Source organism: Dasypus novemcinctus, chromosome 7 (genome assembly GCF_030445035.2).
Source record: "Dasypus novemcinctus isolate mDasNov1 chromosome 7, mDasNov1.1.hap2, whole genome shotgun sequence".
Classification (NCBI taxonomy): Eukaryota; Metazoa; Chordata; class Mammalia; order Cingulata; family Dasypodidae; genus Dasypus; species Dasypus novemcinctus.
Genome location: NC_080679.1, coordinates 79,446,726 through 79,473,878, shown reverse-complemented (window position 1 = coordinate 79,473,878; position 27,153 = coordinate 79,446,726). Strand labels below are relative to the sequence as shown.

Genomic DNA, 27,153 nt, shown 5'->3' with positions numbered 1-27,153 from the left:
AGTTTTCAAGTCAAACGAGGCCATATTTCATTGCTATTGGCCAAAGGCCTTTGTACAATTTAGAGACATAAGAGGTAAAGACAAAAGGCCTGTGCATATCATGACTGATTATAGAATGGAAATGAGGTTCTGAGCACACAAAGGCAGGATGCTGCAGCGATAATTCCATAAAAGAAAGTTTCAGACCAATATTACACTCTTGCCTGAACTGTAGGGCTCAACTCTATATAGTACAGGTTTGCACTTAATAGTAAATTACTTTCTCTAAAATTGGACTTGAATGAGTCCTAATTAGAATTAACCCTCCAAGAGAGCCCTGCCACAAATTAAGAAACAAAGAGGGGGGAAAGCAATTATTGTTGAAAATCAATTAACTCAGAAGCCTTAAAAAATACTTACTACCCAGATTTAGGGAGTTTATTCGCTTCCAATAGTTTTTCCAAACCCTTTTAGTGGCAGAGCCTTTATCAAACCAAATCTTAAATAGAATTCTAAGATACGAAAATAACTAAACATGATATTGTGTTACAGTATGCTTATCTCACACTTTATATTTATGAATTTAAAAGTCAATAATAACAAAAGTGAGACTAATTTCATCAACACTAAAATCTGAATTGGGATGTTATGGATGACATTGCAGTTTCTATCACACTCCTCGTGTAATTTATTTTGGAAATATGTATTGACTTCATAGTAATGAGAAAATTAAGTCATTGCTAATAATGTCAGTTTTTATTGTAATGGCACATTAAATAATCCCAGAACACTTCAGTTAAACTGATACAGGAGCTTAAAAGGCATGCATTGGGAAATACAGAACAATTGCTCATGTTTCTCTTCAAAAGTATAAGTCAGACAAAAGCATACAAAACTCATGATAGCTTCTTAGGTTTCATGTATTGCCTCCACCACCTTTTTTTTTTGTCCTTCCTTTGAATTGAATATAGGGCAGTTGTTTATATAATTTTATACAAACATGCATAGACCTGAATTCAAGAAGATACCAGTGCAGAACTACAACATTCCAAATCAGTGACACATTCACAAGAAGTAGAAATACATTCACCATGATGACAGGAGAAACTCTGGACTAAGTCTGCTTAAAACTAGCAAAGTTAACCTGGTAGGGGAAGTAAAGATATCCAAGGAAGTTGAAGGCCCATGAAGTGCAACCAGAAAGGCTGTCACTGACTTTGCGTGTGGTAGGGAAAATTGTCATAAAGCTGTGTGATGTGACGGACTGGAAAAAAATAGAAGCTCCTATCTTTTTAGCACTTAACTCTGTGGCTGGGCCTTATGCTAAGTGCTTTACGTGGATTATGCTCTGAACCACCACAATGACTTTGGGAAGTATTGCTCCTATTTTAAAGATGAGAAACAGATTTTGAAGGATTAGGTGTCTCTTGAGATCACACAACTTGTAAGAAGCAGAGCCAGGTGGGACCTAGGTAAATAGAGAGCCTTTTGCTATTGTCACTGCAAACCATTTTCTACATTACCTGGGAAATGTGTGGGTGATATAGCCCATGGACTGTAGAGAATTTTTGGCTGGAAAATCTAGTCTTAGAAATTGGTCTTTTTGCTTAATGATTTGTGAGTACCTAGCTTTTCACTTGATAGATAGAATTCAAGTGAAAAGCTAGGTACTCACTATTCTATCGCTAACAAGTGACTCGTGTGCCTGACCCATGATCCATCAACTAACATGACTGCTTTAAAAGTAAGAAGCCATCATGTACCTAAAATTTCTATTCCTATACTTTATTTTGGCCTGAAACCTTGAGAAGCCAACTGTGACAGGATACGGCTCAGAATGTGTCAGGTAAACTTTTCTCTCTGGACTTGATCAGAAGGGGTGGAGAACTCAGTTATGACCGCAGAAATCTCTTTTCTGTGCTCATTACAGACCTGACTATGTTTTTGTGCCTTTTTGAGAGAAGTGTCTAGGCATGGGAGACCACAGGAAGCAACAGGTATATTGGAGATTGGGTGGGATTTGGAGTCAGGTGCACTGGAGCTTGAATCCTGCTCTGCCAGTCACTAGCTCTGCAGCCCTGGGCAAGTCCCTTTACCTCTCTAAGCCACTGTTTCTTATGTTTATAATGGGGTTAGTACTTCCTTTATAAGATTCTTGAAAGGATTAGAGAGAATATTAAAAACTCCTAGTAGTGCCTGCCAAAATAGTAGATGCTCAAATAATACAGTTGTTTCGTTATTAATAGAATAATAATGAAACATCATGAATCCTTAATCTATGGGATATTATTTCACACTGGGGAATATTCAAGCAAAACAAGACAAAATAGTGATAACGATGTTATTTTCCTTTGCCAGGGCTGCTCTAACAAATTAAACAACCATCTCGTCCTCACAGTTTTAGAGGCTAGAAGTCCAAAATGAAGATGTTGGCAGGATCAGGCATTCTCTGAAGTCTGTAGAACTCTGGTGGTGGCTTGCCAGCAATCCATAGCTCAAGCTCTGCCTCCCTCACGTGGTCATCTCTCTCCCCATCCGACTCCTACTCACCGTATCCAAATTTCCTCTGCTTTTAAGGACACCAGTCATGTTGGATTAAGGTCTCCCCTACCCCAATTTGGCCTCTCTTAGGGAAGACACAGACCTCCTGAACATTGCCCAGACCTCACCTAACCCTACCTCCTTCTCTGGGGAAGTTGCAAACACAGGCTAAGCAGCCATCCTCCAGCCTTCCGCTACCCCCACCTCCTTTTCTATTGTGTGCTATTCCACAACCTGCAGGAGATGTTAAGTCTAATGGAAAGTCCCTCACCAGACCTTAAACCCAGAAACTGGGGAACAGACAGCCCCAGGTGCTTATCAGAACAGGAATTCTCAGTGCCAGGGCACCCTTTGGATAAAAACCACACTCAAGCAATATAGACCGGTCTGTCTTCTACACTGCAAAATGCAGCATGTGTTACTGCCGGTTATTGACCCTGACCAGCAGCAGTTTTCAGAGACTGGGGAGACCAGCCATAATAGGACTACTTCCCTGCTCTTTTGGAATCTGTGCTGATTACGTAACAAGGGGATAATTTGCCCTTTCTGGACTCTTTATTATGCAAAATAAGGCAATCATTTGCTGAAAGTTTCTTTTGTATCCCGAACCTGTGTTCCCATGGCACACAATTGTAGCAACTCACTCCACAGCCTTATCTTAACTAAAACATCTTCAAAGGTCCTATTTACAAATGGGCACCTGTTCACAGGACTGGGAGTTACGGCTTGAACAAGTCTTTGTGGGACATGATTCAATCCTTAATAGATGTTGACTAAAAATACTCAGGACTTGGAAATCAGGCTTTACATTTTGGGTGGCATATCAGTGCAAATGCCTTCCCACAGAGAAAAGCAAAAAGACAGTCTTACCAGAGCAATGATGGCAGCTCCAATCCCAATGAGAGGACTGATGGAAATAATAACCAAGGTCAGTTTCCAACCCTTGTAAAATCCCAGCAGGAACCCACAGAAGCACGTAGTCATGCGCTGAAGGAAATGGGCTATTTGGTCAGCAATGGCATCATTGATTTTATTAATATCGCTGGAAGCAAAAGAGACTTTGATCACTAAAATTGAATGTAATCAATTCAAATGTCTTGTTGGAAAAACTTCAGTCTTTCCCTTCTAAATATTTTCCAACTCTACTCAATCACCCTCAGGTAACATAACTGCCTCTCAAATCTTAGAAAATTTGCTCACCTTGGGATGTCATCAAGCCTTTTCCCTCATTGCCAAGTGAATTGGTCTCTAACCCAATCTTCCAAGCTGGTGCAAGTTCAGTGTTGATAAAGGCTTTTGGAAACCATCTTATTTGTATCATGCTTTCTTATAGCTAATGCTCTTATTCTGTCCTGAAATTATATCTGCTAAATAATTTCAGCTCTACTCATATACCATCTAGTTCATAAAACCTTGTAAAATCTCGTGTTTCCATAGAAATTTAATTACAGTGTATTCATATATTTGTGTAATTACTACATTATGCTTAGAGACAGTATAGAGTAGAGATTAAGAGCACAGGCTCTGAAGCTGGACTCTCCGAATTTGAATACCAGCTCTTTTTGAGCAAATTATTTAACTTCTCTGTTCCTCAGTTTCCTTATCTGAAAATTGGGGATAATAACAGAAGGTACCTCAAAGGGTAGTGATGAGGATTAAGTTAGTTATTATATATAAAGTGCACAGAACTAGAATATAGTAAATAATAATACCTCTTACCCTGATTATTTTTTCGGTTGCTCCTCTTAGCCTTCCTAGTTGGCTGTAAATTCCTCAAGAACAGGAGTTCTAAGATTTATCTTTGTGCTTAGCACAAGATATGTGCTCCAGACAATTGGTTGAATGTAATCATATTAATATCACATTCCTAGGAACATTCTCTTAATCTCTGTCTAGATAGAGCAAACAGGACTTGGTATGTGATAGCAAGAAAGAATCTAAGAGGTTACCCAGAGATTAGACCATTGTAATCTGGCAAGGTTAAGTCTTAGTTCAAGGTCACCATAAACAAGGGGCAGAAGGAGTGCTGGAATCTAAGAGTCCCAGCTTTCAGTCTACCTTCATCTTCTGTACACACTGTGTCTCATGGGACAAAAGTTCAATTCAATGACGTTCAACTGGTTCTAATTATCCAAGGCTCCTTTAGAATCTGGGAGGTGTTAATGACCCAAATTAGTATTTAGGTGTAAACTGAATTTAAATTTGGCTTTTTAGTTTGTATCTTTCTCAAGCTTTTTTGGATTTTTTGTTTTTGCGTGCTGCAATTGCCTCCATAGATATAAGAAGGTAGTTGTAATCATACTGTTTTCCTAAGAGCACATATGTTGAGACACCCTTCGATTTGTCCTTTTGAGACCAAATAATCTTACTTCTTTTTAAAAAACTTTTTTAAAATTAAAGTTTATCATTCATGCATGAACATCCATAAAAAACAAGTGTATAGTATAAGTTGTGAACTTACAAAACAAACATGGGTATCATCATACAGGGCTCTCATACATTACCCACCACCAATACCTTGTATTGTTGTGAAACAATTGTTACCAACTGTGAAAGAGCTTGTCAAAACATTACTACTAACTATAGCCAATATCTTACATTTGATGTATTTTCCCCAACCCACCCAGTTAATGACACCCTGTATTAGTATTATTTATATAAAAATACTTGTTATAGTTCATAAGGGAATTAACTGTACTTCTTTTAACTCTCTTCCATATTACTTTATTTCTAATATTTTAATCAAGAGCCTACAAACCAAATTGTAGCACCCTGGCTTTCAATTTTTAATGACCATATTTGATAAATATTAAAATTTTTCCTTACCTACGAAAAAACCACGCTACTTGTAAAAGCCCAATTTAATAGACAAAACATCAAAAGTAACTGGAAAATCTTTATTGATTTCAAAATCTTTATTGAATTTAGAAATGATAGTTCCATTATCAGAAAATCATGTCATCAAAATGTTGTTCTACCAGCTACTTACTCAGAGAATTTTGTGTTAAGCTCTCCCACCGAATTGCAGTCAAACCATCCTATTTCCATTCTCATTATCCTCCTAAAGTAAACTTTTCGAAGTTTTTGTATCTGATGAGCCGCAGAAAGCACCCAAAAGCATATCTGGAAATGAAGCAAGAAATATTTTGCATTGCAGTTTTAATGTTTCTTTTTGGGAACTAAAGTGCTATATCTGACTAGCTCTCAGGTCACCCATGGACATGGAAACCAGAAGACTTGGAGTTGAATCCAGCTCTGACACTTGAGCAGTCCTGTGCCTTTAGGACTTAACCTTCTTGAGCTTCACTTTCCTCATGTGTAAAATAAGACTCACAGGACCAAAAGCAAGATATTATTGCTTATAAGTCACTACTCCTACATACCATTTCTGAGTGAGTTTTTCCTGAGAGACCTCCCTGCATGCGTTATGTATAGTTTTCAGGCTGTTGGGCAATGATTTACAGGGAAAATAAGACAAAATTATGACACAGGCAGAGAATTTTTTGGTAGTTTTCCCCACCCCAAGCAGAGCAAGGCTGTCATTACAACATCTAACACAAGTGTAGCAGTTTGATATTATTGATGAATTCCAAAAAGAAATATTGGCTTATGTTTGTAAACTGGTCTTTTCCTCTGCACATATGAGATTATATTGGATTCAGAGGTTTACAAGAGGTTTATGTCAGTAGGACGTTGAGTCCCCACCCCCCATTGGTGCGTGGGGACTCACAGATTAAAAACATGACAAAGGACAGGGTTGGAAGGTTTTTGATGTTGGAGTTTTGATGTTGGAGTTTGATGCTGAAGCCTTAAGCTGGAGCCCCAGGAAGTGAGCTCATAGAGGAAAGAAAAGCAAGGGAGGAACCCAGGAAGCCTGAACCCTCACAGATGTCAGCAGCCCTCTTGCTCCAACACGTGAAAATAGACTTTGGTGAAGGAAGTAACTTATGCTTTATGGCCTAGTATCTGTAAGCTCCTACCCCAAATAAATACCTTTTATAAAACCAACCAACTTCTGGTATTTTGCATCAGTACCCCTTTGGCTAACAGATATAAGAATGGGGGAAAGTGTTAATTTATCTTTATAGCTAGAACTAACTTACTGGAATTTTTGAATGAATGGGTGGGTGCAATTCATTATTTTTCTCTATAGGAGAAGGCAAAAGATGAAATATATTACTTCCCTTAAAACAGATGAAAACCCTAAGCTCTTCTGTGGCTTAAATTTAGATTTAAATTACAGAACTTGGGAAACGGACTTTGGCCCAGTGGTTAGGGCGTCCGTCTACCACATGGGAGGTCCGCGGTTCAAGCCCCGGGCCTCCTTGACACGTGTGGAGCTGGCCATGCGCAGTGCTGATGCGCGCAAGGAGTGCAGTGCCACACAGGGGTGTCCCCCGCGTAGGGGAGCCCCACGCGCAAGGAGTGCGCCCATAAGGAGAGCCGCCCAGCGTGAAGGAGGGAGCAGCCTGCCGAGGAATGGTGCCGCCCACACTTCCCATGCCGCTGAGGACAACAGAAGCGGACAAAGAAACAACAAGCAGCAAAAAGACACAGAAAACAGACAACCGGGGGAGGGGAGGGGAATTAAATAAATAAAAAGAAATCTTTAAAAAAATAATAAAATAAAATAAATTACAGAACTTGGGTTGTAATGCAGTTTGGTAAGACTTTAACAATGAAAGAGAAAATAAGTAAATTCGTCTTTTCCTTATACCCAGCTTTCTCCAGATGGTTGACCCTCCCTCCACACACACACTACAACTGACCATTACTGAACTTAGAGAGGATGAAGTAGGGAAGGACAGAGGAAGACAGGACATTAAAATTAAAAGTCTGTTCTCCATCTCTCTGGATACCTGCTGGTATTGTCTTCCCCACCTGAGAGGAAAAACCTCTCCCCATTCTCTCCGGTTCCCTATAAACAGAACTGTAATCCCTGAAGCTGGTTAATAAGATAGGGAATCAATAGATGGATCTGGAACCTGGCAGAGAGTCCACGTGGACATCAATAACCCCCCAGATGGCTGCTGGAAGACACCCCACACGCACTCACAAGATCCTGCCATCCAGAACAAAGACTTCCTCTGGATGCCAGAAGCCCAGGATACTCCTTAAGGACTTTATCACTAGGCTTTCATGCGGATTGATGAGTGCCGTAATCAATCAAAACAACAAACAGCTGAAACTCCTCCCCTGCCATTAGCAAAGGGGTGGGATAATCAATAGTTCAAAAAGGCAGGCACAGGGCCTAAGTGCTTTTTCTCATGCTTTTGCCTCTGGACTTATCTGCTCTCACCATTTTCCCCTGCCATGTGGCCACACAAGTAAAACCTGGGCATTTATAACCTATAATGGGAAATTGTAGTCTGTAAATCAGCCCTCTTTATCACTTTTCAACCCCTTCCTCTCTACCTGGGACCCCTGATCTGTTATTTTCTCCCATTTCTCTTCCTTCCCTCCCTGAATAAATTACTGACCTAATTTACCCGATGTGCTCTTGAAATTCATTTCTCCAGCATAGTCAAGAACCTAGATAAAATCTGGTAACACTCCTTAGGACTCTGAATAGCTTAAATGTTAAAGAAAACATTTTACATTTCATGGTAATGTCTTTGAACCCAGATATTGACCTGTAAATAAAATGGAGGAGCTACTAACTTGAATATATCCTGTGATAAGTACGGCAGCACCGAGTCCAGCATAGTAACTGGCAAATGCGATCATTTCACTTTCAATGTTCAGCAACCTTCAAAAGAGGGGAAAAAATGTTAAGAGTCCACAAGTCAGGTCAAGCTACCAAGGACTGCATTTGTGGGCACAGAGGGATTTAAAATTCATATATCATATATTTCTATTAAATAAGTGTAAATCATTTTATCTATACAGAATTATAATCAATCCAACCAAATTCCTAAATGAATTTCATTGTACCAACATCTGCAAAGATGTCCACGCCTTTTCCTTTGAGGGGCGGAGTTGCTAGAGCTGTGAAATAATTAATCAGCAACCAGAGGAAGCCTGGGATCCTAGACAGCAGCCCAGTGCTCTGTCCTCCATGGCCCCTTTCACTCACACACATCATGTGCTGACAGAGCACTCACAGCTGGAGAAACATTTTAAAAGTGAGACAGCCTGTCTGCAAAGACACTGGTAGAAAGATGTGTGCTGTAAATCAGGAGGTTTAGCAATACCTCCTTCAGGAATCTCAGCCAGCTTTTCAACACCTCCACTTCAGAGTGATGCTGTGAAAAATGTGCAGGTCACCTTCCCATAGAGAAGGAAAGCACCTTTTTAGCCCTTTTTTCTGCCTGAGAAGTTTCATTTGCCAGGACTATTAAGAGGAAGCCAAAGATACTTACCTGGAACAGCCAGCTCTTTGGCATTTTTCCAACACAACTACCATGCTAGGGCACAGGGTTGAAGCTTGGTAGGAAAAAGAGGAGAGGAATAAAATGTTCTGCAGTCAGGAAGGGGGAGACCAGCAGATGCCACTATGTGCCTTGCCATGTGGCAGTGGAGCTAAGGATGACTGGCAGCTGGTCTTTGGGAAGAAAGAGTAGCTTTGATGATTCCTTGATTTGGAAATTTCCTGGACTCTAACCAATTATTGATCCTGTCAAGATTCAAATGTGGTCATCAGGAAGTTTCCTAGTTGAAGAGAAAAATGTAAACTGAAGCAAAGGAGAATGTAAGACACTTCAGCATGGAAAAAACTTTTATTATCTCACAGTACACATTCTGATGGTCTAAATCACAAAAATAAGGAAAAGAGTCAGGATATCCCAGAATATATAGAATGGAAATGCAACAATGTTGAAAGAGAAAATTTTAAGAATCAGTAAATTTTCAAATAAGAAATTTAAAAAATAGATTTGAGAAATACTGACAAAAAACACAATTTACATGATGACATGAAAGAGAAAATGGTAAATGAGTTTTGCCAATGTAAAGAGCATTTAAGATTAAGAGCTGCACAAGAAAATTTGATCTACTTTGAAATTGTACAGCTCATACATGAAATCAGAAGCTTAAAAGTTTTCTAAAATTTGACAAAAATCATAAGCCTATATATAACATTAACAATAAGGAGTTATCTATATTAATAACAATAAAATAAAACTTGATCAACTATTCCAGAATGGAGTGAATTATCTTTCTCTCCTTTCCATAGAAAATAATATAAAATTATCATCACTTGAGAAACCAATCAAAAGAGCATACAGGGAAGCAGACATGGCTCAACTGATAGAGTGTCTGCCTACCACATGGAGGGTCCAGGGTTCGGTACCCAGGGCTTCCTGACCCATGTGGTGAGCTGGCCCATGCACAGTGCTGCCGCATGCAAGGAGTGCTGGGCCATCCAGGGGGACCCCCATGTAGGGAAGCCCCATGTGCAAGGAGTGCATCCCACAAGGAGAGCCACCCTGCATGAAAAAAAACACAGCCCGCCCAGGAGTGGTGCCACACACATGGAGAGCTGATGCAGCAAGATGACACAACAAAAAAGAGATGCAGTTTCCCAGTGCCACCTGATAATATAAGTGAATGCAGAAGAAGACACAGTGAGTGGACAAAGAGAGCAGACAGTGTGGGGGAAGGGGAGAGAAATAAATAAAAAATATTAAAAAAAAAAAGAGCATACAAAAAAGGTAATGCAGAGACAGTTTAGACAGCTAAAGAATAAGCCATCTTTCCGGAATTTGTAATATGTGGGATATTTGTCACAAAAATGTAAATTTGTAATTTATTTTTCATTCTAAATAAATATTTACTTTTATAACTAGAAAAAATATTCTGAAGTTGCTTTTAGGAAATAAGGAATTTTATAGTTAAAAAATTCAAGAAGACTTCCAGGAGGATGGAGGATTACCGAGGCAGAGGGATCACATCTCTCCCAGAAAAAAATACCTACAGAACAGCCAGAGACTGTCTGAAGGGCTGCTCTGGGGATCAGGACACCAGCAGAAGGTAAGACACCACCCAGAAGAGAAAGGGGCAAAAGAAAGGGGTCTCAGCTGGCTGAAAAATCCTGTGAGTAAATTGCAAAAGCAGTAATGGGAGCCCATCCCCCCACCTTTGCAGCAAATGGTAGTCTGTGGACTGCAGCAGCTATGGACTCCAACAGCTGCAGACTGAGGGGGCTTCAAGAAAGGGGAGAGGGAGAGACACAGCCTATAGCTAATTCAGATTTTGGCCAGGAAATTTGGTCAGCTGCATTGGAGGGGTCATACTTATAGGCTGGGTGGGGCTGTGCATTGTTTGCACTGAGAGCCCACAGGGAGCTAAAGATAATTTGCCTTCTCAAATACCCTCTCTACTTCCCTGGGATGTGGCTGGACAAGGAAGAAGAGCTTCTGAGAAAGTTTGTTTGTGAGACTTGGCCAGCCCTGAGGGTGTTGCTTCTGTACCATCCACCCACCCACCTGCAGAGTTACACTGAATGCATTCCCTCCACCCACCCTTCCCCCCCCTCCCCCCAAGCACCAGGGATCTGAGTTGAGAAGTCTGCCAGAGTGCCATCTGCTGGTCAGACCAGAAAAGTGTGCAAAAAGGGAAACAAACAAACAAATAAATAAAAGAGGTAAGCAGGTGCCTTTACTATCCCCCTCTCCAAGGCCCTTGGAAACTGGCCTGTGCCCCATTACTGGATCCTTAGGCCTGATTTGAGCAGTGAAATAGGGGCAAGCCTAAATATCTAGAACAAGGTGAACAAAAAGTCAAAGAACAGTAGTAGCACACAGCTACATAACAGTAAATCCCTATGCAAGAGACAGAAACTGAACATCAAAATAAACTCATTATCAGGATCAGATGCTTAGATATCAGCAAAAAATTACAAGTCATACTAAGGAAAAGGTAGATATAACTCAGGCAAAGGAACAAATCAAAGCTCCAGATGAGACACAGGACTTGAAACAGCTAATCAATGAGTTTCATACAAATCTTCTAAATCAAATCATGGAGTTGAAGAACAACATGGCTAATGAAATAAAAGACCTTAAGAAAACACTAGGGGGAGTGAATGTAGCTCAGTGGTTAAGCATCTCTTTCCCACATATGAGGTCCTGGGTTCAATCCAATGCCCAGTACCTCCAAAAAAACAGACATGGGTGAGCACAAAGAAAATTTGAAATCTCAGATAGAAAAATAACAGAGCTTATGGGAATGAATGACACAATAAGTGAGATTTAAAATACAATAGAAAAAATAACAAAGGAAAAAATACAATAGAGGCATATAATAGCGAATTTGAAATCATGGAAGAAAGAATCAGTGATGTAGAGGAAATAACAACTGAAATTGAAAAAAGAGAAGAAGAGACAGAGAAAAGAATGGGAAAAAATTGAGCAGGGGCTCAGGGAGTTGAATGATAACATGAAGTTCACTAACATATGTATTATGGGAGTTCCAGAAGGAGATGAGAAGGGAAAAGGAGCAGATACAGAGTTTGAGGAAATAATGGCTGAAAAGTTCCCAAATCATGTGAAAGACATAAATATACATGTCCAGGAAGCACAGTGTATTCCAATTAGAATGAATCCAAATAGACCTACCCCAAGACACATAATATTCAGAATGCCAAATATAGAAAAGAAAATTCTGAAAGCAGCAAGGGAAAAGCAAAACATCACAGACAAGAGATGTCCAGGAAAACTTAGCACAGATTTCTCTTCAGAAACCATGGAGGTGAGAAGGCTGTGGTATGATATAATTAAGGTACCAAAAGAGAAAAACTACCAACCAAGAATTTTTATATGCAAAATGGTTCTTCAAATATGGTGGTGAGTTTTAAATATTCACAGAAATACAGAAACTAAGAGAGTTCATAAACAAGAATCCAGCTCTGTAGGAAACATTAAAGGGAGTTCTGCAGCCAGAAAAAAGAAAAGAGAGAGGTTTAGAGGAGAGTGTAGAAGTGAAGACTATCAGAAAAGTTAACCAAAAAGGTAAAAAGATGGACAAAAATAAGATATGATATATGAAAGCCAAGGGATAAAATGGCTGAAGTAAGTAATGACTTCACAATAATAACATTGAATGTCAACGAACTAAACTCCCCAATCAAAAGATATAGGCTAACAGAATGGATAAGAAAACATAAGCCAGCCATATACTGTCTGCAGGAGACTCATCTTAGACCTGAGGATGTAAACAGACTGAAAGTGAAAGGGTTCACAGAAATAATAACCAAAAGAGAGCAGGGGTAGCTATACTGGTGTCAGACAAAACAGATTTTAAATGAAAAAGTGATAAGAGATGCAGAAGGCCATTATATATTAATAAAAGGGACAATCTAGTAGAGCAGATGTAGCTCAAATGGTTGAGTGCCTGCTTCCCACGTCATGGTCCTGGATCTGATCCCAGGTACCTCCTAAAAAAAAGTACAATCCACCATGCATCTAACCAGGGTAACCCCAAAATACATGAGGCAATCTCTGGCAAAACTGAAGGGAGAAATAGACATCTCTACTTGGAGACTTCAACACACCACTCACATCAATAGAGAGACCAACTAGACAGAAGATAAACAAAGAAACAGAGACAATATGAAAAACCAGCAGGATCTGACAGACATATACAAAATATTGCACCCAAATCAGCAGGCTATACATTCTTCTCAAGTGCTCATGGATCTTTCTCCAGGATATACCATATGTTAGGCCACAACTCAGCTCTCAATAAATTTAAGAAGATGGAAATTAAACAAAGCACCTTTTCTGATCATAATGGAATGAAGGTGGATAGGTGGGAAAGGAGAAGTTTTGCAAATATATGGGTCAAAGAAGAAATTGCAGGAGAAACTAGTAGATATCCCAAGATGATGAAAATGAGAACATGAGTCAAAACTTAGATCAAAACTTAGAGGATATTGTGAAGGCAGTGCTGAGAGGGAAATTTACAGCCCTAAATGCCTATATCAAAAAAGAAGAAAGAGTTAAAATAAAAAATCTAACTGGACAACTGGAGAAATTAGGAAAAGAGCAAACCATTCCCAAAACAAGCATAAGGAAAGAAATGACAAAGATTAGGGCAGAAATAAATGAAATTGAGAGCAAAAAAACAATAGAGAAAATCAACAAAATCATAAGTCAGTTCTTTGAGAAAATAAAATCAACAAACCCTTTAGCAAGATTAATAAAAGAGAGAGAGAATGAGAGAGAGAGAAGATGCAAATAAATAAAATCAGAAATGAAAGGGAGGACATTATGACTGATCCCACAGGGGAAAAAAGGATCATAAGAGGATATTATGAGAAACCGTATACCAACAAATTGGACAATGTAGATGAAATAAATTCCTAGAAATGCACACCCTATATTGACTCTAAAGAAATACAGGGACTCAACAAACCAATCACAAGTAAAGAGATTGAGTCAGTCAGCAAAAATCTTCCACAAATGTTCAAGACCAGATGGCTTCCCAGGTGAATTCTACCAAACATTCTGAGAAGAGTTAACATTAATCCTGTTTAAAATCTTCCAAAATTTCCAAAAGGAGGAAAAATTACCCAACCCATTTTATGACACTAACATCACCCTAATACCAAAGTCAGACAAAAACACTACGAGAAAAGAAAATTACAGATTTTTCTAATGATCATAGATACAAAAACTCTCAGCAAAATGTTTGCAAATCAAACCCAGCAGCATATAAAAACAATTATACATCATGATCAAGTAGAATATTATTCCTGGTATACAAGGATGGTGCAGCATAAAAAAATCAATTAACCTAAAACAGTAGATTAACAAATTGAAGGGAAAAAAATCACATGATCATTTCAATTGATGCAGAAAAAGCATTTGACAAAATCAAGCATCCTTTCTTGATAAAAATACTTCAAAAGACAGGTATAGAAGGAAAGTTACTTACATAATAAGGGGCATATATGAAAATCCCACAGCCAACATCAGACACAAATATTGCTAAAAGAAATCAAAGACCTAAACAAATGGAAGGATATTCCACATTCATGGATTAGAAGATTAAACATCATGAAGATGTCAATTCTACCCAAACTGATATACAGATTCAATGCAATACCAATCAAAATTCCAACAGCCTACTTTACGGAAGTAGGAAAGTCAATTACCACATTTATTTGGAAGGGAAAGGGGTTCAGAATAGCCAAAAACATCCTAAAAAGAAGAGCAAAGTTGGAGGACTCATGCTTCCCTACCTTGAAGTGTATTATAAAGCTACAGTGGTCAAAACAGCATGGTACTGGCATAAAGATGGACATATAGATCAATGGAATTGAATTGAGAGGTCACAAATAGACTCTCACCTTTATGATCAACTGATTTTTAAAAAGATTTTTTAAAATTTATTTCTCCCCCCCCCCCCCCCCCACTTCCCCTGCTCCTTCTGTTGTCTGCTCTTTGTGTTCATTTACTGTGCATTCTTCTGTGTCTGCTTGTATTCTCATTAGGTGACTCCAGGAACTGATCCTGGGACCTTCTGTAGTGGGAGAGAGGTGGTTACTCTATTGTGCCACCTCAGCTCCCTGTTCTGCTACATCTTCTTATTTTCTCTCCTCTGTGTCTCTTGTTGTGTCATCTTGCTGTGCCAGCTTTCCATGTCAGCCAGCACCACTGTGTGGGGCAGATTTCCTGTGCAAGGCAGCATTCCCATGCAGGGCAGCTCTCCTGCATGGGGCTGCATTCCCACATGGGCCAGCTTGTCATGTGGGCCAGCTTGCCCTCACCAGGAGGCCCTGGGCATCGAACCCTGGACCTCCTATATAGTAGATGGGAGCCCAGTTGGTTGAGCCACATCTGTTTCCTTCAACTGATTTTTAATAAGCTTACCAAGTTCACTTTTCTGGGACAGAACAGTCTCTTTAACAAATGGTGTGGGATACTGGATATCCATAACCAAAAGAATGATAGAGGACCTCTTTCTCTATCCCAATACAAGAATCAACTCAAAATGACCTAAACATAAAAGCCAGGACCATAAAACTCTTAGAAGATAATGTAGGGAAACATCTGTAAGACTTTATAGTAGGTGGGGGTCTCTTAAACCTTACACCCCAAGCATGAGTGACAAAAGAAAAAATAGATAAATGGGACCTCTTCAAACCTAAACACTCCTGTACTTCAAAGCATTTGTGAAGAGGGTAAAAAGGCTGCTTACTCAATGGGAGAAAATATTTGGAAATCACACATCTGGCAAGGATCTAATATCCATGATATAAAAAGAGATGGTATAACTCAACAATAAAAAGACAAATGTCCTGATTTTTAAATGTTCAAGGAAAGCAGGTATAGCTCAGTGGTTTGAGCATCTGCTTCCCATGCACAAGGTCCCAGGTTTAATCCATGGTACCTCTTTAAAAACAAAATGGGCAAAATACCTGAGATGCTTTCCTAAAGAAGAAATTCAAATGGTGAAAATTCACATGAAAAAAATATTCAACGTCACTGGCTATTAGGGAAATGCAAATCAAAGTTGGAATGAGATATCATTTCATATTTACTAGAATGGCTACTATTAACAAAACTGAAAGCTACAAGTGTTGGAGAGGAAATGGAGAGATAGATATACTTATTCACTGTTGGTGGACATGAAGAATGGTACAGCCACCATGGAAGTCTGTTTGGCAGTTCCTAAGGAATTTAGATATAGATCTACCAAGTGACTCAGTAATAACACTACTAGGTATATACCCAGAAGGACTGAGAGCAGTGACACAGACAGACATCTGCATACCATGTTCATACAGGCATTATTCACAATTGCCAAAAGGTGACAACAACCCAGGTGTCCATCAACAGATGAGTGGATAAAAAAACGAACTGTGGTATATACACATGATGGACTATTATTCAGCTATAAGGAGAAATGAAGTCATCAAGCTACTTGGGAGTCAGGGCTGTGTTTAAGCTGCTTGGTCACACTCTCTGGAGCCTGGTGCAGGTCCTCAAAAAAGGCTTCTTGACTTTGCATTGACTTTCAAAATACTAATTAGGAACAGAAATGGCTGCCTTGCTCTTCCCCTCAGACAATTTCCAAACCAGCTAAAATGTCTTGTGTTCATCACATTCCCAGCCTTTCATAATGACTTAGGAGAATTTTGAAAATGGGCAAGACTGAGAAAATTATAAAATTTTTTGTCTCCACAATGCATGTAATGTAGTTAATAAGGAAAATCTTTTAATGTATAAATGAATCAGTGCTCTTAGTTTTGTTTGTGAAATGAAATTTGGATGACTGAAAACAGAAAACTATGAGCATTTGTCCAAAATAGTTTTATTTAGACTTACTGGGATGCATACGTTCTACAGACACTCTTATCAGAGGTGATGAAGTGGCTCAGTCATGAAAAAGGCAGCTATTGATTTTGAACAAACATGTGGCTTGAAGGGTCCTGGGAAGTTTTATTTTTACCTTTTATATCTGTATGATTTTTATTTCCATTCTTCATCTTTTTGCACAGACTAGAATTCCCAGCACTGTGTTGAGTAAGAATGTTGCCTTATTTCCATTCTTTGGGGGAAAGCACTCAATCTTTCACCATTAAGTCCAATGTTAGCTGGAGGGTTTTTTCAGATAATCTACCAAACTGAGGAAGTTCCACTCTTCCTAATTTTCTAAGAGTTTTTATCACAGATGTATTGTGAACTTCGTTGAATGTTTTAGTTGCATCTATTGAGATAATTGTGTGAAATTTCTTTTTCAGCCTGTAAATATGATGGGTTACATTACTTTTTTCAAATATCAAACCAACCTTGTATCCCTAGAATAAACCCCACTTAGTCATAGTGTGCAATTATTTTTGTTACTAAATTATATTTGCTAGTACTTTGTTAAAAGACTTTTACATCTATATTCATGAAGGATATTGGAGTGTAGTTTTTTTTTTAATATCTTTGAGTATCAGGGTAATATTAACTTCATAAAATGAATTGGGAAATGTTCCCTCCTCTTCTATTTTCTGTTAGAGACTATGTAGAAATCATGTTAATTCTTCTTTAAATATTAGATAGAATTCTCCAGTAAAACCATCTGGGTCTGAAGATTTATATCAATATTTTGGGAACTTTTAAATTACAAATGTAATTCCCCTAATGATTATAGGCTATGCAAATTGTCTATTTCAGTTTGGGAGAGTTGTGGTAGTTTAGGTTATTTGAGGAACAGAGTTGTTTATAGTATTTCCTTGTTAACTTTTTGATGTCTACAAGGTCTGATACTGGTAATTTGTATCTCTTTTTTTTTTTTTTCCTTTTTCATTGCTGCTAGAGGTTTGTCAATTTTATTGATCTTTCAAAAGAACCACTTCCTTGTTTCATTGATTTTCTCTTCTGTTTTTTCCGTTTAAATTTCATTGGTTTCTGCTCTTATCTTTTTTATTTCCTTTCCCGTTCTTGATTTAAGTTTTTTTGCTCTTCCTTTCCTAGTCATTGAGGTGAGAGCATAGGTTTTTGCTTTGATAACTTTCCCTCTTTTAATATAATATACATTTAGTGCTGTAAATTTTCTTCTCAACATTGTTTAACTGAGTCCCACAAATGTGAATATTCATAGCAGTGTTATTCATAAAGTGAAAAAGTGGAAACTACCTAAATGTCCATCAGTTGATGAAAGAATAAGGAAAATGTGGCTTATTCCTATAATGTGATATTATCTAGCAATAGCAAGAAATGAAGTACTGATTCAGGCTCCAACATGAATGACTCATGAAAACATTATGCTAAATTAATGAAGTCAGTGACAAAGGGCAACATAGTGTATGATTTCATCTATATGAAAAAGTCTAGAATAGGCAAATCTACAGAGAGAGAAAGTCGATACAGTGGTTGCCTAAGGCTGGGGGATAGGGGTTTAGGAGTAATGGCTAAGAGATATAATGTTTCTTTTTACAGTAATAAAATGTTCTGAAAGTAGAGTATATAATGATAGATGCACAGCTCTGAATATACTAAAATTATTGAACTGTATTCTTTAAATGGGTGTGTTATATGGTATGTGAGTTATATCTCAGTGATTATTTTTAAATATTTTTTTTAAAGTTTATGGTCTCAGGAGTAGATGTGATTCAAGCTGTTGAATGCCTGCTTCCTGCATGGAGGTCCCAGGTTCAGTTCCTGGTGCGCCTCCTAAAAACAACACCACCAAAAAAAAACAACAGCAACAGACAAACAATAGGCAAACAAACAGAAAAACTAACTCAGGGGAGCTGATGTGGTTCAGAGGTTGAACGCCAGCTTCCCACATACAAGGTCCCAGGTTCAATCCCCAGCCCCGGTACCCAAAAAAAAATAAAAAATTTTAAAAAGTTATATACTCAATGTATCTAACTTCAAAATAGTACTTGACTAGATGAACACTTAAGCTAAATGTCTATTTTCAGAAAAATAGTTTCAAATTCAAGGGAAAGTATTATATATGCTCAGCTTTACATTGATGCATCTATATGTGGGGCATGTAGGGAAACAACTTTCACAATGGCTATGGAAGTCAGTCTCTAAGAGGACCCCCAATCATTTTTGTCTCCTAGCATTCACACTCTTGTGTGGTCCCCTCCAAAAATATACCAGGGTTAGTTTGTGTAACCAATAGCCTATGGCAGAAATGATGGATATGTCACTTACAGGGTTAAGGTATAAAAGACTAAATGGCTTCCATTTGAGTTTTAATACTTTAAATGGATAAAAGAAAATAAAAGAAAGGTAAATTATATTTGGACTTCCTCTTATTTCATCTGCTTTCATTCTTTTTCCTTATTGTTTGTCTATTAAGAACAAAAATTCCAATAAGCTAATCAGAAAGTTTGATGTTCTGTAATTTTTATCAGTTATTCACGTACAGCTATTTGGAAGCCTTTGGCCTAGAAATTCCATTCAATGTATTACAATTGATCTGTGGAAAGCAATATTGTAAAAGAGTAAAACCAGCTTCTATTATTACATATACATTGGGTTACCTTGTGTAGTCTAAACTAATACACCTATTATAATAGGTGGAGAGGTTGCATCTTTAATGATATACTTTTTCCAAGAAAGAAACTTGTGAAGAAGTTGGGTAACTTCGGAGGCATATTAACTTCTTACAAGTAGGAAAATGTCCTCTCCTTGACCCCTTTGTCTTACCCAAGTTCAATGTCACAGTGCTCTTATTACATAAAAGCTAAACAAACATGTTTTTCCAAAGTACAACAAATAATATTCATGTCGGTGACCATGATAACTCACAATTAATGTGTTTATCTGGTCGAAGGAATTCCTGGTAAAGGAATGACCTAAAAATGTATGGTTTACACAATTTCAGATATCCTTGTGAAATAAACAGGATTGCACTTTGTGGGTTACCCTGTACTTGTCAAGTACTTACCAGTTTGTAACTCTATGTGAACAGTCATTGATATAATGATGATCTCACCAACTAGTCCTAGTTCCACAAGGAAAAGGATCATAACTCTTAAAATAATCACTGTATCCTTGATTTTTACACACACTCCTGGTATATAATGGGAAAAAAATTGGCGTTGAAAGAATGAAGGAATAGATGACCCTAAGAGTAGATGAGATTGTGGAAGATCATTGGTGATTTAGAAGGACTTACTCATAACCTGAAATCAAGCCTATAGCAAACTTCAAAAATGGAAGTAAAACATAAAAGTTCATTTTGATGAGCCATTCTAAGTGTCTCTCTAGTCAGAATGTGCCCTGCCCTTGGTTCTTGAGCCTGAGCAGGTGGGTTTATACATGCAAGTACACTTACTCTGACCCTGAGGCAGCGTGAGGGAGGCTGCAAAGTCCATGCTCTGACTGTGAGTCAGACCTGCGTACGTTACAGACTCACCGATTACAAGGAGGCCTGGCAGGCTTATCACAAAGAGAACACAGTAAGTGCGTCTGAGTTCTGGCTATTTGTGTGTGGCTGCCTTCTGTTCATGGCACAGCACCACTCTTCCATGGAAACTCAACTGCTGATTGAGAACAGTGACCCCTACTCCAAGTCACGTAACACGCTTACGAAATTACTATTATAGGGAGAAGACGCAGGATCAAGTGACTCATCAGCCACAGTCATGGAAGCTAAAGAACAGAGGAAGTTAGCAAGAACAAAAAAAAGTGGCAGGTGGCAGTGGGGATATGAGCTATGGCTAGGAGACATAAGGTGGACTAAGGAAAAATTAGTGGGTCACCGCCCTAGAGGCATTAAGTCATTGGTAGTGTCATGATCAAGCCTATAGTCAACAAAGTGCTGAAATTCTCTTCATGTATTTAATAGATGATTTCTAATTATGTTTTTATTAAGATTAGAAAACCTAGGAGGATAGGAAGAACCTCAGGACAGAGAAATTTGTAGACAAGCAGGTAAATTTATGTTTCTATTCACTCTGTGTTAGATACCACTCCATCTCAGCCAATAAAGTCTCTTTTACACATTTTGAATTACAATTTAAGATATGAACAAAAAAACAATAATTTTTTTTAAAAAAGCAAATACCAGCAGCCTACCCACAACGTGTTCCGTTTGTCACATTTTGATTGAGAGAGCTGTTGGCCCATACTATAGTGTTGTTCACACATACTTTTCCTGGGATCTTGAGTTCTTTTAATTCAATATCATAGTCAATGAAAACATCTGTCATTGTGCCAAAAATGAGTAGCATAGCTGGAGCAGCCATTCCATGGAGAAGTGCACATAAACTTCCCACAAACATCAGCAAAATGTCAGTCGATGAAGAAAACCGAAACTTGAAAAACAAAGGGTTCAGAGATCATCTATAGGTGAAAAGCAGGGGAAGTAGAAGGACTATTTAATTTTATTTACTAGATTCTGATAAATAGTATTCAACATCAATTTTATGGAAATCGTCATAATTGAACAGTAGAGTTTACACTAATTAGATTGAAATAACTGCTTATTATCTGTTTATTGACTATCTAACAGCACATAGTAATGCATGCTATTTCTTTTCTAGACTCTGAATTCATTTTCTTTACTTCAGAAGCTGACTTCAGCTCTTGGCTATTCATCTGAAATTTAAAAGAGAAATAATCACTGTCATTGATGCTATTGCCAACTGGGTATACTGTGTGGGGAATTTGAAAATAGCATCAATGGGGCTTGCAAGGCTGATATTGAAAATGAAGAGTACTTATTTGTACATAGAAATGCTGCCACCCTATGAAAATTTGGGAAAAGTATCTATATTGTGGAACTTCTAAAGACTTGTCATAAGAATAACTATATATGATATGATATGATTACTGTAATGATTTCCCTTACTAAAGTGATACTTATAGGTTTAGTGATTGTTTTCTAGGAGGACACATTTCCGATCTACCATGAGGGATTTACATGTTTAATGGGCACCAGATTTCATACTGGTATTCAGCATGTTTTCACTTAGACAGAGATTATGACGTTTGAAAAAAAGTGACCACTGGAGTTAAAAAATTGCCAACATAACTAAAGATTTAATATTATGAACAATTCAACAGTTGCAAAATCAAAGTCATAAATCAATATTTCCAGGGCCTATTAAGCAGCATGAGCAGAGCAGTTTAATTACCAATTGGAAGAAGCCAACTTGAATATTATCACCTTTCTTCTCATCTTGAACCCTGAAGAGGAAAACATAGGGATTTAAAGACCATCCTTTCCAAAACAATGAGAAATTCTCCCTAGGTGATGACTTTATGAGTCACTCTTTAGTCAGAAAGAAAGCCCCTACTGACTGAGAAATTCTTGCCAAACTAGTTATCTTAAGACATGCTTTTATTCTTCTAGATTTACCTCTTCTAGAGATTATGGTAGAGCTCTAGCTCATGTACAGAAAGAAGTTCACTGAGGTTTTTCCAAGAGGCATTAAGAGAAAGAAAAAACTGTTCTGTACTCCTGGTTATATTAACAAATAACTATTTGACCACAGCCAAGACCCTCAACCTATTTATTTCCAAATTTTGTTAGGGGTAAATTGAGGTAGTATGATTAGCTGATTATAAAATTTCCTTTTAGCACTTAAAATTTAAAAAATGTCATTAAATAGTCTTGATGTGATGACATTTTCAAGTAAACTCCTATACCTTCCATAAAATCTCATTTCCTTAGTATTTCTTATTCATTCTCTTCCTCATAGGGTTAGGCTTAGCCCTATGAGGGCTAAGACTTAGAGAGCCCTAACTCCAGGGATCTCCACCGCCCCTGAGTCAGCCATTCCATGGACACATCCTGTACCTTGCCAACACCAGGAACTAGCCAGACTCTGACATTTTTAATTCCCTTGCCCACTCTGTGACTGCCCATGTCTCATTTTCTGACTTCCTTCCTCCTTCCAAATCTATTGGTCAGCCTGAATTGAGACTCACATACCCTTAATCCCTTTATTTACTTAGAATCACTAAACCCCATCAAGATTTTGCTTCCTTCCCCATCCACCCCAGGCCCTACAGGCCACCATTCAGCCCTCACTCTCACCATTATCCTCAATCCCTTTCCCCAGTTCCTTATCTGTGCATCTATCTGGCTATTCCTCCTTTCCTCCTCCAGCCACGCTGCTGGACCTATTGGAGACAACCTCACCTCCATGCGCACTGATGCCATGCATGTGCGTCTGTTACTCCACTTCCCTACACCTCCATTCAGACTCCTAGTAGAATACAGCATCCTTACCAAGCATCCAAGGCCCTACAGGTCTGGCCCTGTCAGGCTCTGACCTAATCTCATGTTCTGTCTACTTGATGACCTGCCCCTTTGCTGATCTTTGTCTAGGTCAGATCTGTTCCCACCTCAGGGTATCTGCACTTGCTTTCCCCTCTTCCTAGAATGCTCTTTCTTCAAACACCCACGTGGCCAGCTCCCTCACCTCCCCAGACCTTCATTCCAAAGTCACCCTCGATGGGTCCTTTCCTCGTCAAATTCTTTAAAATTTCAACCTTTTCCCACTCTCAACATTCCATATCTCCGCTTTCAGGTTTACCTTTTCTTTGTGGAGACATCTTTTCCCTAGCTCCAATACTATATATTTTATTTAGTTGGTGATTTGGCCAGTCATTTTGGTGTTTTTGTGATTTTATGGTGTTTATTATGTATATTATGTCTCCTTCACTAAAATGTAAGCTCTTCGAAGCCAGAGATTTTTGCCTATTTTGTTTCCTTTATATTCTCAGAATCCATAATAGTCTGTAGCACCTAGTAGGTACTCACTCACTGTGCTTCATCCCCCTACAGCTCTCTCCCATTCCCCTCTGCAGCCTTGTCAAACTTACATGAGATCTTCTCATTCTATGTTACCACATCTATCAGCAGAGAGAGTTACCTCTTCCTTACCCTAAAACCAAAAGAACTAGCTAAATTCCCTGCTTATACTCTCCTTGCCATTCATCTGTATCTACACACATTTTCACCTCTTTCCTACCCAGTGTGAAAAGTGTTCTTCCTGGCCAGGCTGACCTTGCCACACCTAGTCCAAAGCTTATCTAACCACATCTACTTCCTTCCTCCTCCATGAATCATTTACAATTTCCTTACTATCTTTAACTCTTCCTTTTCCATCACCTCCATTTCAGGAACTCGCTTGGTGCCTCCCTTCAGCCTTCAAATTAGACCCCATTCAAGCCTGCCTTCATAACCAAAACGTAATTAACTGGCATGTGCTTTATATCAGAATTTAAATTCTTTAAGGGGCAAGTTCTAATGATTAGATTTTAGATATCTACTATTTGAAGAATTTGGGCTTTTGGCATCTCCTCTGTGCCCATAAAATCATACTTGTAGTCCACCTTCTCCTCTGCCCTGTTTAGTTCAGGAATTATAGTGTTCCTGGAGGCACACGGGGAGGTCTGAACCTAAAGCAGAAGGGATATTCCAAAAGGTTTGTGAAATCAACTAAGAGTTATATTTTAAAGAGGAAAAAAAACAGATTATATGCAATTCTATTTACCATTTTATAGGATATGCAATGTGCATGAAAATATTGTCCCTGTTGTGTCTTTTTATAATAGTGTGCAGTTAGTTGAGAAAAAATCCTACATTGTTGAAATACTCAGACACTTACCTTGATTTTTTATCATTGTTATCTGTCAGGATAAAAATAATGCAAAAAGCAGTTAGTTATAATGAAAAAAAAAATGCAACCCAGTAATTAACAATTTTGTTTTTAAAAAAAATTCCTATAAAATACTTTAATTGGTGGAAAATTGAAGAAATATTATTTTCTTTTCTTCTTTTTCTCTTTTTCTCCTTCCACGGTACTTCCATCCCCTCAAGCCCTCCTTAGTGTGTATGTGTGTATGTGTATGCACATGTGTGTAATATAGAAAAATATGTGCTTTCAGTTTCAAGACTGCTGCCTTGCCTGTATTTCTGGACTTTCCTCCAGGACATGAAATATTTGTATCTTTTGAATCATGAATGGAGATGAGTATGTCCAATCTAGCTGAAGAAATGTGATTTAAAAAAAATGGTAAAATAATACAAATATTTATTTATTGCTTGTTTATTTAGCAACATCATTATCGATCCATTTTAAATATAGACCACAGATTCATTAAGTAGACAATAAGATGTCACTGACATTTTCAGAACAGTGGAAACTGTAGGCTTTAGATGCATATTATTTTCCCCAGTGCAGGTCAGAGCAGATGTAGGGTAGAAGGTAGAAGTGGGACTTCAGGGTCATGGGTGTAGGGAAGCTAACATGAAAGGAATGCTAAGGTGCTGATATCACCTATCACCATAGGATAGCATTTTCTGATTCCCTTGGATTTTAGTGTAGATAGTAGTTAACAACTTGGGCTTGGGAGTCAGACAGAACTGGATTAGAATTGTGGCTTCATTAATCATTAGTCATGTGATCTTGACCAAGTTTTCTAACTTAGCTAAGTATCAGTTTCCTCTCCTGTAAAATATAAAATCATATATTTTATATAAAATCATATAAAATATAAGATATAAAATCATATATTTAAAATAATAGTTTGGAATCATCGGGCTCACACATGTGAGTTACTATGTTACTATGGTCCCTTCTACATGACCTCATTGCAGCAGCAGTGTCTTGGTACAGCTCCTCTCGGCAAGCGGCAGCTCACTAAATACTTGCTCCGTCACTGCTAAGATTGATAATAACAATGTATGCATAAAGTTAATAATAAGAGCCAATGCTGGCACTATCCTGCCCTACCTAGGAAAAAGATTCAGTTTTCTCCCATCCACACTCTGTGGGATCTCCCCTAGTGCATTCAAATTATTACTTGGCTATCAGGGAGAACCACACAGGTGTGCATAAGAATGATACATGGTAATGGTTCCACATAGTGTTGCTGAGTTTTCTCTATGCCTTTAACTTCATTGTTCCATCTTTGTTCTCACCTCTCTTTGTACAAGAGAGAAAGAGAGAAAAAGACTGCTTACATAATCCATCTGACTGAAAACCATGATTCTCCTCTCCAAATTTTTTCACACTGCGAAGAACGACCGAGTCAGACATAACCACAACCTGCAGTCAACTACCCTGTAAAATAAAACAAAAGTATCACTGTAATTCTAATATCTTTTCTTTTCTTTAATCAAATTAGCCAAATGGATGAACAATTTGGTTCAAAAAAAATAACCTTCACTATTCAATCTTAGACAAAAGCAGAGCTTTAAATTGGTTAATAAACCCATGAAGGAGCCTAATTATTAGGAAAGATATACCTATTGATGGTGGTTTTATCTGGTAGATAGACGGATGGTTGCTTTTTTTTTTCTTTCTACTTACCTGTGTTTTGTATATTTTTTTAATGCATAAATATAAAAAACAAAACACAATGAAAAAGGTACAAGAAACTAGTGACATGGTTGGGTCAGTGTAGCAGAGAATTGGGATCCAGTGACACCCAAATACTAATGGGCATCCTTCAGTGCTCCACTGTACATGAAACCCCAAGATCCAGAGTATGGTGGGTCCAGTTTAGACCAAGCAAACTAAAGAGGAACATTTTCTGAATAAAATGTAAATGTCTCATATGGAGTTATGGTTAGTCTTATACATAGTGGAAAAAATCAGTTTGTAAAGGATATAGGACTAGAATTCCAGGTCAAGGTAGCACAGAATTTATGCTTCATTAACTTTCCTGTGCTCTAAACATACACCAATGATGAAAAATATGTATAAAAAAAATACCAAAAATATACAGCCAGACTCAAATAAATAAAAACAAAGACCTCCATGACTCAGAAATGGGAGAGGAATACCAAAGTAAGCAGAGCTCAGACTCTTCTGGTGTTTTGACATCAGGGTCTGGAGGCAGATGTGGGTGTCAGAGTTAAGCCTGAGAAGACCGTGAGTGCCCCACACTGAACAAGGGAGTACAGATGCCTCTTGGCTGCAAGCCGAGGTAAGGAGGTCTCCTGTGCTATTGAGGCGACTCTGAAAAAACTGCTGCCTTCATTGCCTGGGGTTGTTTCTCGTAGTGAGCCACAGCCCCTGGGAGGTCAGATGAAGAGGGAAGGATGAACATAATATGTATATGTACAATAAATAGGTATGCACATAACCGTGTATAAGTGTGCATGTATAAAATATATACAGATGAGAACATGAAGGTGGAATGGTGACAGTCTTCAAACTTCATCTAGCTGGAAGAAGAGAGTAGAGAATGACAGAGAGGTAATCATTAAAGA

General features: G+C 38.2%; 1 protein-coding gene across 2 annotated transcripts in view; it reads right to left on the bottom strand.

Moving 5' to 3' along the window:
• Positions 1-27,153, bottom strand: part of ABCB11 (ATP binding cassette subfamily B member 11) — a 147,347-nt gene that overhangs the window by 100,426 nt on the left and 19,768 nt on the right. For both annotated transcript variants that reach the window (XM_058300685.2, XM_058300684.1), the window contains exons 2-8: positions 25,900-25,999; positions 24,542-24,563; positions 22,058-22,109; positions 20,997-21,235; positions 8,182-8,269; positions 5,510-5,643; positions 3,391-3,562 (exon numbers count right to left, since the gene is read on the bottom strand). In XM_058300685.2, coding sequence (XP_058156668.1) covers positions 3,391-3,562; positions 5,510-5,643; positions 8,182-8,269; positions 20,997-21,235; positions 22,058-22,109; positions 24,542-24,563; positions 25,900-25,975 — 783 coding nt within the window. In that variant the 5' untranslated portion in view covers positions 25,976-25,999. The remainder of the gene's footprint in view (positions 1-3,390; positions 3,563-5,509; positions 5,644-8,181; positions 8,270-20,996; positions 21,236-22,057; positions 22,110-24,541; positions 24,564-25,899; positions 26,000-27,153) is intronic.